The 15,770-nt window shown below is 42.3% G+C and overlaps 1 protein-coding gene and 2 long non-coding RNA genes across 3 annotated transcripts in view; 1 reads left to right on the forward strand and 2 right to left on the reverse strand.

The window, feature by feature from the left end:
• Window positions 1-1,865, reverse strand: part of ITPK1 (inositol-tetrakisphosphate 1-kinase) — a 135,481-nt gene extending 133,616 nt beyond the window's left edge. The window contains exons 1-2 of the mRNA XM_085225530.1: window positions 1,709-1,865; window positions 1,275-1,465 (exon numbers count right to left, since the gene is read on the reverse strand). Of these exons, the coding sequence (XP_085081656.1) occupies window positions 1,275-1,369 (95 nt within the window). The 5' untranslated portion in view covers window positions 1,370-1,465; window positions 1,709-1,865. The remainder of the gene's footprint in view (window positions 1-1,274; window positions 1,466-1,708) is intronic.
• Window positions 1,866-2,014: 149 nt separating this feature from the next.
• On the forward strand, window positions 2,015-9,256 carry LOC146544338 (uncharacterized). Its single transcript, XR_014883735.1, has 2 exons — window positions 2,015-2,146; window positions 4,834-9,256. It is a non-coding gene; the product is annotated as an uncharacterized LOC146544338 (long non-coding RNA).
• A 2,896-nt stretch (window positions 9,257-12,152) lies between these two features.
• Window positions 12,153-15,766, reverse strand: LOC109367861 (uncharacterized). The gene is made up of 3 exons (XR_014883734.1): window positions 15,321-15,766; window positions 13,509-14,748; window positions 12,153-12,349 (listed from the first exon to the last, which is right to left on the reverse strand). It is a non-coding gene; the product is annotated as an uncharacterized LOC109367861 (long non-coding RNA).
• Window positions 15,767-15,770: the final 4 nt, after the last annotated feature.

The raw sequence follows: 15,770 nt of genomic DNA on the forward strand, positions 1-15,770 counted from the left end.
GATAAATACATACAGATACACAATCTCTTTGTGTACTATGTTATGAAAGACAAATGCAAGGCATTTCTGAAGTAGTGAAAATGAGGCAAATAACACAGTCAGGAGAGAAATGAGACCAGTGAAGGGCAGAAAGTCACCTTTGGAGATCCTTAAATGTAAAAGCACAGCATATGATACCAGAAGCGAAAAACAAATTACAAGGAGAAAGTGGTTATGCATTTTCTAAGATTCTTCTGAGTTTCTGTTACTGAAAGCCAAACTACATCAAATATCAGCCCTGAAAATGACATTTGCCTTACAACTATTAAATTGTATTTTTTGAGCAACACAAAAGAAATAAACAAAAAATCTTTTACGCAGACTCAAAACTTATCATTCATCTCTAAGTATTTTGCTTGAGAAGCCCACAAAATTTGAAAAGAAATTAAACCAGAGCTTGTGGCTGTTTCTGTACTTTAAAAGATGCCGGTAGTTCTGCTGAAGTTTGACAGAGCAGATAGAGAATGTCAAGAACGCCAGCTGATGTAAAGACTTCTGCTGCTTTCTCCAAATAGTTTTCTGGGTTTTTTTTTCTTCCTCCTTTCTCCTTACAGCCAGTGCTGCCAACAGGGATATCAGTACATCGGGATTGCTGGTTTCAGCATGGCATACTTCAATAAAGCATACCTAAAGTTTCATAAAATGTGCTCTGCAAGGCTTGAACACGCTTTGCAGAAACTATAGGAACAATGATTATTTACAATACTTTTGAAGTTCAAACACTATCAAAGTTTATTCCATTTTCTAGATAAAACAGTGGTAACAGCAAGAAATAAAGAGCTGTTACTCAGTCTCACGCAATGTGTCATGAGACCTTGGACTTACATAAAGTTTACATTTACAATTAAACAATAAAGTTGACTGCGCAATATATTGCATTGACAATCCTCTGAACTATCCCGATAACACCTAATGGCAGCCTATCAAACTGCCCCGGGAGCAAAGAACACGGATGCGGCTCCATCATCTCCGAGTCCGGGCTCCCCTTTTGGGTTCAGACGCGCTGCTTTACGTAATTTAGCACGACACGAAGGCAAGTTATTCCCAGTCAGCCTCGAGCCCCAGCGAGGTCTGCAGGCGCCCAACGGAGACGCGCACCCCGCCCGCCGCCCAGGTGAGCCCACGGCACGGCCGGCCGAGCCTCGCGCGGGCACCGGCCCCGCCCGCCGGGCTGCGGGGATCGCGCGCGGAGCACGGAACGCCGGGGCGCGCGCAGGCCACGGCCGCCTCCTTACCGGCACAGCTCGGCGAAGGCCTGGAAATTGAGCTTCCTGATCTTCTTCTCGCTCAGCCAGTAGCCCACCCGCTTCCCCTTGAGGAAGGTCTGCATGGTGCCTCTCCGGGAGGCGGCGGGCGCCCGCTCGCGGGGCGGATCGGCCCGGGGCAGCTCGGCTGCAGTTGGCGCTCGGCGTCTGCGGAGCAACGGCTTTAAAAACGAAAAATAAAAAGGAAAGAAATCAGACGGCGATCCCCACCGCGCTGAGCCGGCCGCAGCCCGGCAGGCCCAGCCACACGGGGCGCAGCGCGGTGCTGCCCGGGGAGCCGCTGCCCGCAGCCCCAGCCCAGCCCGCTGCCAGCCCCGCAGCCCAGCCCGGTCCGCACTCCCGCTGCGCGTCCGGCGGCGCCGGCGCCCGCGCCCCGATCTCGGTGCACTCCCTCCAGAACGGACCCGCCGCCGGCTGCTCCTGCTGCTGCTGCTGCTGATGGTGCTGCTGCGCGGTACTACTGCAGCCGCTCAGCTCCCCATTTGCCCGCTATCCGCGGCCGCCTCCGCTTCCTCCTCCTCCTCCGGCCCGTCCCCTCCTCCCCGCCCGCCCAGCCGCAGCCCAGCCCACGGCACAGGGGTGGGCGAGCGCAGGACACACCCGCAGCGGCCGCCCCGCCCGCAGCTCTGCCTCCACCTCCCGCATGGGCCGCGCCGCCGCCGTAAAGGCGCAGCGCCTCTTCCCCGGCCCCGCGCGGGATGCGGCTGCTGAGCGCCCGGTTCGGCGGCAGGCAGAGTGGCGTGGGAGGGGTCCGGCAGCGCGGGCTGCGGAGGCCGTGAGGTGTTGCGTTCCGGGAAGAGGGTTCTCTTAACGCTTCTGCAGTGCTTGTTCGGGAAAAAGATGTACGTCTCTTGCAGAAAAAAAAAAATGTTCCGGTAAATAGAAGTTTTCACCGTAAAACTACTTCCAGCACATGGAAGTGTCTGTAAAAACTTACACATAAGTTTGGACAGCAGCTATTTCTTTTTTACTGCCAAAGGGAGCAGCCAGCAGCATCTCCCTTTTCGGCTCTGCAGCCGCTCGGCTTGGGCTCAGGTGAAGAACATCTCCGCCTGAACTACTGAGGGTCTCAGCCCCCAAGTACCGTTTTCCCATCTTTGTGTCTCATTCCGGCATAAATCACACAGCCCCAAGACTCGTTCCTGGCTCTGTCGCTTCGCCTCTTCCTCTCTGGGTAGCATCGATCCCCTCCCAACGGCCCGGCCGTTCCGGCAACCCCGAGCTGAGACGCAGGGCAGAGCTTTGGGTGATGCACCCGGCGCTGTGCTGACTCACGGGGCGGCTCCGTAACCTCAGCGCTGTGCCCGAAGGGTGGCACGAGGGTCTGCTAAGAGCAGAGAAGGAGGAAGCCGAGGAAGCCTTAGGAAATATGAAAGGGGTCACTGAACCCGGGAGAACGCTTTGCTTTCCTTTCAGTATTTACAATGGCTGCTCCGAGAGTAATGCCTCCTATGTTATTATGTTGGCCCACGACGTCAGAGGTGGATGTTGGTGGTACGGCAGTAGAGGCTGAACCTTCCCACCAATATTCCGTTCCGTTTTGTTGCCGTGAGACAGATGGCAGCAGAGGGGCAGTGTGACAGAATGGTGTCTGACATGGAAATGTGGATGAAGTAACAGTGTGTCCTTTAATTCCTCCATGGCATCCACTGACATCCATTGATGCTTGCTGAGCATTTCTAAAGACCAGGCAGTGCATGTGAGCACAGTGATGCATTTCAGCAGTGATGACAGTGGGTCACCTACACTGATACAAATGAACACAGCACGGTTCTTGTTTATTGCTGGTGAAAATGCATAGCTCACGGTGACTATGCTGAAAAATAGTGTACTGTAGCTGAGAATTTGCTCTGTCAAATAGTGTTCTTGTGCTCTTTGTATCCATCGTGGTTTCCTTGGGAATAAATAAGAAACATTACTTTCAGAGTGACCTACCTACATTAACAGCGAGCTCACCCCAAGCCCCACGTATACTGGCAAGTAGGCAGGAAGGGGAATCGCCCATGTAGCAGTGTTTGTGCAAAATGTACTTTCTGTCCAAATGTGGTGGCTTTCAGGGATAAATATGTTTATTTTCCTCTTTCAGGTAATCGTCTTAATTTGCCACTAATATGGCATAACCTTTATTTTTCAGAATGCTTTTTTCATCTGAATCATATTCACACATTTGCACTGTTCATAAATTAATGTAATTACAAAAATGTTGATAGCACAGTTTGTGCTGCACAGCATTTCTCTGACATTCATCCATTCCAAGGAAGCGTGGTAACTTCAGAAAAACTTGTAACTCAAAAAGGCCCGAATACAAGGGTTAATCCACCTCTATCAAAATCCAGTAAAAATCCCCAAACAACTTGAGTTTCCTGGGTTTTTTGTTTGTTTGTTTTTGTTTGTTTTTGTTTGTTTGGTGATAGTTTGGGTATGTTTTATTCAGCTATCATTTAACTGGACTTATTTTTAGACTATTTATTATGATTTCCATTGGCATATTAAGTTCAAAATTCGTATCATGATGGAATATTGATATATTGTCACATGATGCAATTGAAACCTTCTTCCTGAAAGATTTTTTTCTGAGTGTATTTTTCTTTAAGGAATGTCCTAATCTCACACCAACTGAAGGCACAGAAGGATTTATGAACTTCTGTCCAGGAATGGGGAAAAGGTTCTCAGAGATGTTAAGAGTTCCTGTCTTCTATATCAATGAAACAAAGGTGCTACAAAGGAGGAATGTTTTTTTCCCTAGTTAAGGCAAAATCAAATGACATACATCAGAGACAAGATTCGATCCTAGGAAAGAGAACTGTAAACCTCCTTCCTTTAAGAGATGTTTTTGTTTTGTTTTGTTTTTCTTTCAATTTAACCCTTTAATGATCTCATATGTGAGAAATACATTTCAGCTTGATGAGAAACTGTACTGCATCTTGCTGCATGATGTTGCCAAATACATTATAATTTTCTGCTTATGCTGCAGAGCCAAGTTAGGCAATGCCAAATCTGTGACCACATGAAGCCCCAGGGTAGTGTTTACCCAATTCCTGATCAGTTGCAGGCTGATTATTCCTGTGACTTTCTATGGCCCAATGCTGTAAGCTGTAACTCCTGAACAGCTTCATGCTAATTAAAGGGGTGAGGGCTGATTGAGATCTTAAGCCCTCCAGCAGTCAGAACTATCTTCCTCTTCATCTCAACTCCTGCTGCAGGTCAAAGCAGGTTTGTTAACCTTGTTGAGGTGGAACCTCTCATACCTTGTCTCCTATTATTTCCAACAAATACAGGGCCCAGATGCAGTTGCCACATAGTACAAGTTATTGAAATTCCATGGGAGTTCACTTCGGAATAAGATGAGGCATCTCCATTCATTTCATTAGCTACTGAAATACATTTTCCTTAGTGAATGATTATGAGCAATTTTCTCATCGCCTGGTAAAAGTAGGATCTTTGACAATAGGTAGAAAGAAGATAATTTTAACTGCCTGTAGTTACGTTTATACATATATTCTCTTTTAAAAAACATTGTTTTCCCCAGGACATGCAACTCTGCTGCAGGCAGTCAAGAGGAAGGGCTGAGCCTACCAGGACAGGCCTTCACTTTCTCCAGTCAATCTTCACCACCAGATCAGGTCATGTGCTAACGTGGCACTGTTGGAATGTGGCCGCAGGCAGAAGGGAGCATGAAAATCCCCCGCACACAGCGCACATACCGTGCTGCAGCTTCTCTGGCTTTGAGAGGCTGAAAGGAGAGCCCTGGTGCTGCTCAGTATTGGGACTGCTCATCACCAGATCTGGAGAGAAATGAATGAGAAACATGGTGGAATGCCATTTCCTCAGGTCTTTGCCACATGTATCACTGATTCATTGCTGCAAGAATCACAAAAGGGCCAGATATGACTTCTCATCACAGGGATGCAGTAGAGGGAAGCAGAACTTCTCCAGTTCCTGGTTGTTCTTTTGCCTGACTTGGGGGAAAACACTATAGAATCTCAGCTGTTGTCTGGAAACTTCCAAAGTAGTCTGGACCAGCAGCTTTTAAAAGACAAACTAGCCAAAGTCAGTACTGAGGGATAAAAGCTCACTTCTGATTTTTGTATTCAAGCCACACAAGCCAACTCCCATCAACACAAACTTCAGACAGACTCTGTGGAGTTCCTTTTCAGCTGACCAGAGGAGGGGGGCCCCTCTAGAGGCTGTTTGAGCCCAGCTTCTGTTCTCTGAATGGCCTATTGTGTGCAGTGACAGCACAGGTTGAACTGTGCTAGCTGGAAATCAAACTGTCATTTATAGTCAACTAAATCAGGTGTTGCTGTTGAGAGAATCAGTCCCTCCAGAAAGAGCCATTTGTTCTCACCTTGTACTATTCCCTCCTTTACAAAAGAGAGGAGCAGGGAGCTGGGATCTGATTCTATTAGAGCAAACTCAGAAAGCAGACAAAAATATTTTGACATTAATCCAAAGCAAATCGATTCCCCCATGTAGATCATTGCGCTGTTTTCTACCTGTTTATAGTGGCAAAAGGCAGTGAAGGGGCTGAAAGGAGGAGTCCAGGAAGAGAAAGCACACAGTTGCCTTGCTTGGCAGCAGTCCATCTTACTGTAGCAGATGATGATGTTGAAAGCCCCAGTGCTCACCCACAACTACTCCCTTACTCCCCAAGCAACCTATGCAGTTTATACTGCAGTACTTCAATTTCATAAAGAAAAGAAGGATAACTGACTGAGATTCATCCATATTTCTGGCATCTTGTAGAAAGAACAGAAGAAGGAATTCAGCCATAAGAGCTCAGAAACATTCTAAAAACAAGTACTAAAAGGTAAACTGGAAGTTGACCTATGTATCTGTGAGGGCCAATGCAATGCCATTCAGAGACTCCTGAGCAGCCTGAGCAGAATGCTGCTTACTGAGGTTCCTACCTGTTACAGTGGTAGCCCAGCAAGCTCTTATGTTCCAGTAAGGAAAAAAGAACAACTGGTGTTTGGGTTGGGGTATTATTTTTGTTTTGTTTTGAAACTGCAACAAAACCACCATTAGAAGCAATATCTCTTGCTTCATATACAGCTCAAGAGTTTGGCTATTTTAAGCTCTGATGAATTACAATCTGAGGGGAAGTCAGAAAAGGCCGGTGTGCCAAGGCTGGTCACTTCCCTTGTAACACTTTGCATGCAGGCTTCGTATTTGACATCATAAGTTAAGGAAAGCATATCATCAGTGAATAAAGAATGTGAAACCACAAAAACATTCAGCCAAGATGCAAAAGATGAAGAAATCCTGTACCACTGTAATTATGTCAGTTGGAGTAGACTTTTTGAACTGAATTATGTTTGTTAGTCAAATCCCAAGTGTGGGTACAGACTGCACTATCATATATTACTGAAGCCCTTTTGCCTTCTGACAAGGGAGAATTATATGGAAATAATGCATATGCAAACTCTTTCACTCTTCAACTACAAATATATGGAGAGATTTATTCAACTGATAGTCAAAATCATTCAAACTGTGTGTGTAATTAACTCCCGAGACCGTTCTCTGAAGAATTTGGGTATCTTGGCAGCGCATTAGGTATAGAATGAAGCTTAGATACAGCTTAGGCTGTACTGGGGTTTTCTCTGCCAGAATTATAGGTCTTGGTTTGTGTTGTCTTTCCAAAAAAACAATCAATCATATATTATATGTTTCTAGAATGTTTTTCTTTTTAAAAACAATATAAATAATTTTTAAATGGTGACTGTAAATAAGACTGGGATGGATATAAAACTCGTAAGTATAGAGGGATCTCAACATACATGTGTCCTACTGCTATTATTCCATAGTGTATCTGTCCTTTTCTTGGGTTAAGAACACATTGGTTCAGATGATCTAAAATACAAATTCTCATTCCAGTGGTCCTCCACTTCCATGAGTTGTTTCTGACTATGGTTGAACCTTTTAAACTGCTATAACTGAGAATACAGGAAAGATAAAGCCTGATGTTGCCTGCAGAACCACACCATCACTTGCACTGAAATCTTATCGTTAGGCCTTCAAAAATTGAGGAAACTTTTCCTGTTTTCTTTAAGTGCTTCCTTACAGTTCACTAAGAGTTCAGAGGCCACAAATCCCACAAAACCATTGTGCTTTCTGATTCTGCATGCTTCCATCAGGAGATATGAACAGAGCAGTAATTTTCATATTTTCAGAAGCTAGCAGAATGTGTAGGCTTACTAGTGTAAAAACGATACAGAAAAGCATTTCCAAAGCTCATGTCAGTGCCAATCCAAAGTTAATTAAAGGAGGTATATTTTAAAAGCAAACAAGCAAAACCAGACAAAACAAATCCTTTTCATAGTATCTCCATCATATGACAATGTTAAGGAAAGACGACCTTCATTTTTGCCTGCAAGGCCCTCATAGAGCAAACTCAGTCTTTGTCAGCAAGATTCATAAATGTTTTAAAAACAGCTCCAGACTTAACCCAAAGTGGCTTCCTTTGGATGCCTACAAGTTCTTCAGATCACAACTATCCTGCAGTTAGTTAAAGATGCAGCAGATAAGCTGAAGACACAGCTGTGAAAGCCCTGCTATGAGTTAGGTGCTCATAGCACTTGCAACTTCAACCTTTCATCCTCCAGAACCAGTGGTGCACCAGTTCTCTTCCTACTTAATTTGTAGTGGAGGCAGGAGTAGTACCTCTGTTGCTCTGACAGTCACCCCCTTCTTTGGCTTTTTCTCTACTTGGAGAGTATTCTGAAATGCTGTTCAACCTCAAGACTCAGTTTTGTACTTCCAGCACAGTCATATCAGTAATGGTTTTGTATTGCTCGACAGATGATGCACTTTTTAAAAGAAATTCAGTTGACTACAATTCTTCCTAAAAGCAAAGGCATCACAATGTAAATTCATAAATGTATATGCCTTTTATGTCCCAGACATTATTTAAATTATTGTTGTATACTGAGTGAGTACATAGCTTCCTGTCCCACAGTCCTGCACTGCCATTTTGGATCCTCGGTAAACAGGAAATTTTCATAGAGGCAGTATCTTGTCTTGTCAATAAATAAATAAATAGATAGATAAAATCCAAACAACTGAAAGTCTTTCCTGGCTCTCTTCCTCAGCCTTCACTAAAATGCTTTCCCATCTTTTCACAATTTCACAAACACATATGCTAGAGTCATTTTACAGCTACGCGGACTAAAGTGTTCTCTCTAAAAAACAATTTCATAATTTAGGAAACTGAAGTTAACTTAGATCTCTTCAGAATAAAATTGATAGTTGTTTCAGGTTAATTTTTGGCTTCTCTGCAATACAGTTTGTGAAGCTGCCAGACGGACTGACAATGATTTGTATAACCATGACCTCTTCTGTAGTTGATGAACCCAACATCTGGATGAAGCAGAAGAGAATGAGATATAATAAGCATTTAGATCCCATCAATGGATCTTAAATACTCAATTTCACAAGAATTCAAAGCTGAACTCTTTTTTGTTATTAATTTCCGCTTGTGATAATAGTCTCAAAGGACTGATTTTTTAATCACTTCAATAGCTGGAGAATGGAGAGCTTCCAGGTATCAGACATCTCTACAGTGACAAAGCTCTCGTGTTTGGCTAATGCGTGTGCCTTGGAGTCAAACTGGCGCAGATTTCCAGAGAAGTGTCATCAATACATTATGCTCTGCTGTCCTTTTTAATCATCCCAGCTTAGCACAGCTCTCCTCTCCCACTAGCGCAGTGTTTCTTGACCAAGTTTCTAAGCATTTTCACCATATGAAACCACTGAAATATCAGGTTGCTTTATTTTACTTTCATCCTCCACCTCCACCATCTTATCATGGTGGTTATTAGACTGAAGATTTTCTGCAGTTTGTGGGACTGCTTTTCCAGAAATATTATCAGGAACACTCTGAAAACATGTATGAAAGTATGAAAGCAAAACAACTTGAAAATCACACAGACTGGCTAGTGAAAAAGAGACAAGAAGATAGTGAAAGAACAGAAGATAGAAAAAACCCTCAAGATTGTAAGTACTCTGTCCCAACATGCAATTTAGAATAGGTTTTAGTTTATATCACAATGCTCTGAAACAATATAATTATTGCAGTGTACTGTATTACTGCAATTTGCTGGTGAAACCCTTTGGCTGGGAACAATTACTCAGAACACTATGAACATAACACAAACAAGCTCTACACTATGTAGAGGCATCTTTTCCAAGGAAGGTATTGTGCATATTATTACACAAAGCAGTGAAGAAGCACACATTCAGTGAGATAATTAATTGAAGCTAAATTCTTCTTAATGTGGAGAAGGTGTTGCTTTGGATGTAGTTAGACATATTAATGTCTCCTCCATGCATATTTCCTTACCTTGTAATTACCTTCATATTGTCCCAGTTGTGTTTATGTTCTTTTGATATAAAGCAAACAGAACAAATATTTGTGTGGAAAAACAGATGCATTACCTCTGTAAGAATGCCCAGAAATGTTGTAATATGTGTACAAACATATTTAAGTATTCACCTGGAGCTTTATGATGAAGCTGATGTAGACACTGCAGTCTGAAACTTAGTTTCAAATAGTTATAGGAACAGCAGCTTACAAACTCTGCAAAATAAAGAAAATAAAACCAAATACATCATACCTCTTTGTCTTAAAGATTTTCAAATACTGTCTAGTGTTTTTGTTAAATGAAATACAAACATTAGCTAATGAATACATTAATGAAATTCTCCTTTTGAGAGTAATCACCAACTGTTGCTGACACCTCCATTCAGCAGGCATCCTGTTCCTGACCTAGAATTTCTGGTACAGGCCTCTTGCACGTGCTTTGCAAAATGATAAATTCAGTTAAGTACCGAGGTAAGGACTTAAAGGCTGTCTTACATAAGGATCTGCTCAACTACAGTGAACTAACATTTATCCTCTGCTGAAGTCCGTAACAACAGCAGCCCTCAATTTACTTGCAGCTGATTAAATTTATAGAAAAGCCCTTCCAGATGCTGGCAGGGCACAGCCTTTCAGCTGGGCTGCCTGCTGTCAGCGTATACTAGAATGAATAATGAGGTGCTCTCCAGGTCCAACAGTACAATTAACCATCAGGTACGTTTGTCATTCAGCCTTCCTCTGACACAACACTTTCTGTTTCCTTAGACAAATCTGCTATTCATCCAGGTCAAGATTTTTTTTCTGTCAGGACTATGAAGGAATACTGAAGAAACCAAATCACAGAGGAACTGTAAAGGACATTGCTCTATCAGGCAGAGCTCAACAGGCAGCTGACATAGAATTTATTACTAAAAGAGCTATCCATTTGGGTTGGACTAACTAAACAGCATTAATAAACAAGATTGTAACATTTTGAGACACCAGTCACCCTCAAGTGCCCAACGCAATCCTTTCCATTATTTATACCAGTATGGTAACTGTTGAGTCATGGCCTGAAGCACTGATTGAGCACCTGGGGAAAGGACCCTGTCAGCCCTGGGAGCACAGGTGAAGGCAATTCAGCTGTGTGACTGGAAGGGGTGCAGCCTGGCTGCACCTCTCTTAGACTCCATTTAAGGGCTGACTGCCGCTGGAGAAAGACCTCTGGTTGGAGATTCCACCCTTGTGGCCTCGTTTCTGTAAGCCTAGATCTTTGAAGTACAGGTGAGTACCTTGACTTTTTCTTTGAAATACTGTTCTATCCACATTGGTCTCTTTGCTGTTACATTCCTGTGTTGCCCTTCCACTGTGTTAATTTTTCCAATTGTAACTATACTAAAAAAAAAAACTGAACTGGAAGGTTAAGGGATAAGCAAAGAACATGTGAAGCAGTTTTAAAAATAAGCCATAAAAGTTGTTAAGAAATATAAAAATGTATGAAATCTCCTGGTAATAAAATGTTGTTATGAAGTAGGTAGATGCTAGTTATTCTAAGTTCCTAAGAGAACACAGACATACAAAACACTTTTTTTTTCCCCCTTAAATGGAAGCTTAGATTCAGTAAGTCTCAAAGAACGTCCTCTCTACCACCCCCAACTTATATCTTAATCTATGCAAAAAAGTTGGGATTCTTGTGAACAAAATTTAAATGTGGGAAAAGAATTAATCTGACCTGATATTTGTTTAATGACAAAAGTTATGCTTCACAAGAATCTAAACATAAATACTCTCTGCTGCACATGGTTCAGTCTAAGCAGGACAGGCACAGCCTGGGAATTGGGAATCTCAGAAGAGACAATTTAAATCTCTTCAAGCTCATGCTATATTACTGATGCCCTACACAAAAGCACAACAGCAAAAAAAGGATAATTGCTAGAAATATGGGAGGGGAAGAAAGGTGTGTAATTGCAACCTCTTTTAACAAGAATAGGGCTGTCACTCCCTCAAGTGGTCAGATGTTTACCTTTGAATGTGTGTATGGAAGAAAGGAGGAAGGATGGTGCATACTTTTAATTAGTGACCTTTAGAGGAAATAATTATTTTTTTCTACTGTTTTCCAATTATAGTTGAGAAGTTAGTCTTTTAGGCCAAATGCAGAGGCTGACATTTTTAGTCTGCCAGACTCCTGGTTTCAAATCTGTTTTTCTTCCTAACATGGGTGACTTTTCAGTTAACTTGTTTACATGAACAAACCTGTTGGCAGCAGCAAACTCAGCATGGAAATTCAATAACCGTTCCTTTCTGGCAGTCTGAGCAGACCCTCACTGAAATCACTGACAGGCTGATTCTGATTTCTCAGCAGTTTAATAGCAGTCTTGGAAGTGAATTTCTGTTGAGTAATATTTGTGGAGATTTAATTAACGTCAGCAGGCTGTAATGAATAATGCTTTTGCTGAAATGTAGTTTCTAACTGAGAACTGTTCTGACCAAAATTCTGCAGGCTAGCTCTCTTTCCTACTAAATCAATACAATGCCAGATCTTCCTAATGCAGATGTGAAATCTATACCTGCATTGCTTCTGTGTCTGCTGTATTTGTCCTCTGCTTGAATAATTGCCACAGAGATAAATACTCAGTCATCAGTTGCCTCTGATAGGTATTTTCATATGTTTTGCCAGTTCTTGCTAAATTTTCAAGACACTTCATAACTGCAGAAAATATAAGGTAAAAGCAAACATTATATCAAAGATCATCACTATAAACAAGTCTGAAAGTTCTAAAAGATCTAAAGGAGAAGGCACAATTCTTTAGAGACATTTTGATAAGGGGGTAATAGTCTAATGCATTTGATTAATGTCTTTTGTGAATGACAGGAAAAATGATATGGTATTCTACTTGGAAATATCAAACCTTCAGAGTTTATTGGTAAGTATTTCTGGAATAATTTTAGAAAAACTAAGAACAAAGTATGTCTGGTATTTCAGAGAACCTGGACAATAGGATTGCCTGAAGCTTTACTTAGATGTGTCTGCTGCAAACAAATAAAGAATTTCAGGGACAGAGAATGAAGGTAGTTGAAGGTCCCAGCATTTCAAAGTATAGGAAGAAAGTCAAAGCAGGGAAGGATCACCCTGGATTATATATAGTTCATATGAAGCACAGACCTTCAGCGAACAATGTAGCCAAAACAAGCAAATAATATTTGAATTCAAAATGAGAACAAAATACAAAAATGCCAACTTATCCACAAGTCTTACATGCTTCCAAACTGCGCTACACCCTAGTATGAAAACATGTTTCCAAGAGAGAAGTTCAGAGAAAGACTACAGTAAAGGCAAAATAACCACTAAAGAATTTTAAAAAAAGGAATCAGAAGACTTTCATACTTTCAAATGATATAAAAGCTATAAACTAAAAAATAAAGGTTCATAAAACATGAAATAAACCACATGATACTGAAGCTGAGATAAATTGATTTCTCTCTCCCAATAAATGACAGCATAAGTGATCAAAACAAGTTATTACAACACAACAGGATACTATGAAATTCAATATGACTACATATAACAGACAAAAAATACAAGCTGCAAAAACACTTAGCATTCACTCACTGATAGAACTTTGTATGAGTACAAAAAAATACTGTTTTGAGAATTAAAAATAAAAACCAAAGCATTCTCTTTCACCAAGATGCAGGGGTTTTTTTTTTTGTGTGTGTTCATTACTCAGAATTTACTAAAACACCTTTGTATTCTGTATTTATAAACACTACTAACTCTTTTTGTTACATAAAAGGGTGCATTTGGAAAGAGCTCTGTGCTTCATCCCTTGCTTCTCAGAAGCTTAGACCTATAAAACTACCCTTACCTTCTTGGCTAAGGTTATGCAGGCTCTCCAAAGACTGACGCATAGGATCATGCCAGTTTTCTTTTTGGACACCCAACATAGCTGGGTTCCACGGAGATCACATCTCTAATGAAAAATCTGGTTTAGATGTTATTTCCATGAATCAAAAATCAGCATCCTACAAAGTGAAAGGTAGACGACTTCTTAAGGAAAAAAATATTTCTTGTCATTAATGTGACCCTATGAATGAATGCCCAGTGAAGGCCTTAATTTAATATTAAGTATGAAAACCCTGTTTCAACGCAAATATTATAACCAACTCTTCTGTTATCTTTCCATCAGCTCTCATTTGCCCTAAATTTGTCAGGGTCCTAAGTGAACTGATAAGACTTTAACAGCCCCCAGCAAGCCTCACCTGCCCCAGCCATGAGCTCAGCAGCCCCAATTAAGCTGAGCCCTGGGCTTAGCTTAATCTGTATCTAAGATATGTTGTAGGAGTATCAGATTCTGGCTTAGCCCTGGCTGTGCCTAGATACAGGCCCTCTTCATCTCAATCTTGACCTACAGCCTAACCTTCAAACTTAACTTCAATTTTTTTTTTTTTTTTTTTAATCAGTAGGGATCTGCCTGGTAATCATTATGTTTCACTGCAGTTATCCTCAGTGGACCTGAGGCTAACCAGTGGCTGCCTTCCCAGCTTAACCTCAGACCTACTTCATTGCTTGCTGGGCTGGGTAACCCAGACCCTTGGCTGAACCTAGCCTGCCCTGCTTGCTTTGCTGAGGTACTCTGGCAGTGAGGCCCTGATGTACTGGCTTTGTTATCTATTTGGCTCCTGACTTTTATGAATCAGCCAGTCCTCAATGCTTCCCAATGCTTTTTTATTTACTTTCAAAGCAAAACTTCATTTTTCTATACCTGTTTTGGCATGAGAGTTATATAAAAGAACTCAGATGCTTTTTTTTTTAAATGTATGATTAAATACTTTTTAAAAATAAACTTGACCATTAAATGTTAATTCCTTTTGATTCAGCAGGCCTCTATCTTCTCTTCTGTTTACAGCCTGAATGTTAACCATGAGTCTCACTATGCATGTGTCCCCATTTTAATATGGAAATATAAATTGTTCTCTTCACCACCAGCACTTAGCTGTTCAGTTTTCTGTTGTTACGTGTAACATCAGGAATAAAGCCATACATAAACAGAAGGTTAGATCCACCTGGGAAACTTTTTAATTCTGGATCAGCTGGGATGTCACTACCTGTAAGAAAGTTAAGAACGGCATTTAATGAAAAACAGCATCCTAATGGCATTGAGTTACTCATGTCTACAGCATTATTAATCGGAACTGAATTCACAGTTTATAACTTGAAATTTCATGAAAAATGTTGAGAATCCTCACTCAACGTACGTACAAAATCTCTTCTGAATCGGGAGTCGGGGCGGGAGACAGAAGCTGCCTCTGTCTGTGGTACAGAGCGCCATCTGGTGGCCCTCAAAGTAAGCCTGGAGATGGACTTGGAGCCTTCCGTTGAATAAGCAGGGAAGGACACGCCTGAGAACTTTTCTAACTGTTGTGGGTTCTCAGGTGTTTTTTTTTTTTCGCAGTGACAACCGCAACACCGTGCACTGGTCATCAGTTATTCCGAATAGAGTCCAGAACGCCAGTTTCCAGCACTTTTCACTTAAACACCAAGAACAGCATGACAAACCATCGTAAACTTAATTTTGCAGTAGCTTTATATACAGCCTCACCACCACTTCCCCATTCCCAGCATAGGAAATATGTGCTAAACGGTTACTGAATTCAAAGCTGAAATGTCCTACACAAACCTTCCAAACACTGCTGTGATGTAAACCAGTGAACCACGCAGACCTGGCTCAACAATTTTTGGGGGCTGGTTTGAATGATCTTCTGCCTTCGTTGAATACGTTTTCCCTGTGGCGTTTTTTCGTAAGAATTTAACTCAGTAGCAACCCACAAGCAGTGGGTTTTGCGTACAGACAGACTCCATATGTGTGACGGGAGAGACTGTTCCACACCAGTCATCCCCATCGGTGCTTGCTTTGCCGCGTCGCACCTGGCTAACGGGGACCAAGCGACATAGGTGAGGTTCGGGGCCGGGGCGGTAACTGAGGGGCGACAAAGGAAGGCCGGCCTCAACCGCGAGCCCAGACCGCCATTTTGGGCGAGGTCAACGGCACCACAGAGGGGCGCGGGCTCGCGGCAAGATGGCCGCCAGCCAACGGGCGCCCGGCGGGCACGCCCCGCCACGTCCCGGA

The sequence above is a fragment of the Meleagris gallopavo genome, chromosome 5 (assembly GCF_905368555.1).
Source record: "Meleagris gallopavo chromosome 5, MGAL_WU_HG_1.1, whole genome shotgun sequence".
Classification (NCBI taxonomy): Eukaryota; Metazoa; Chordata; class Aves; order Galliformes; family Phasianidae; genus Meleagris; species Meleagris gallopavo.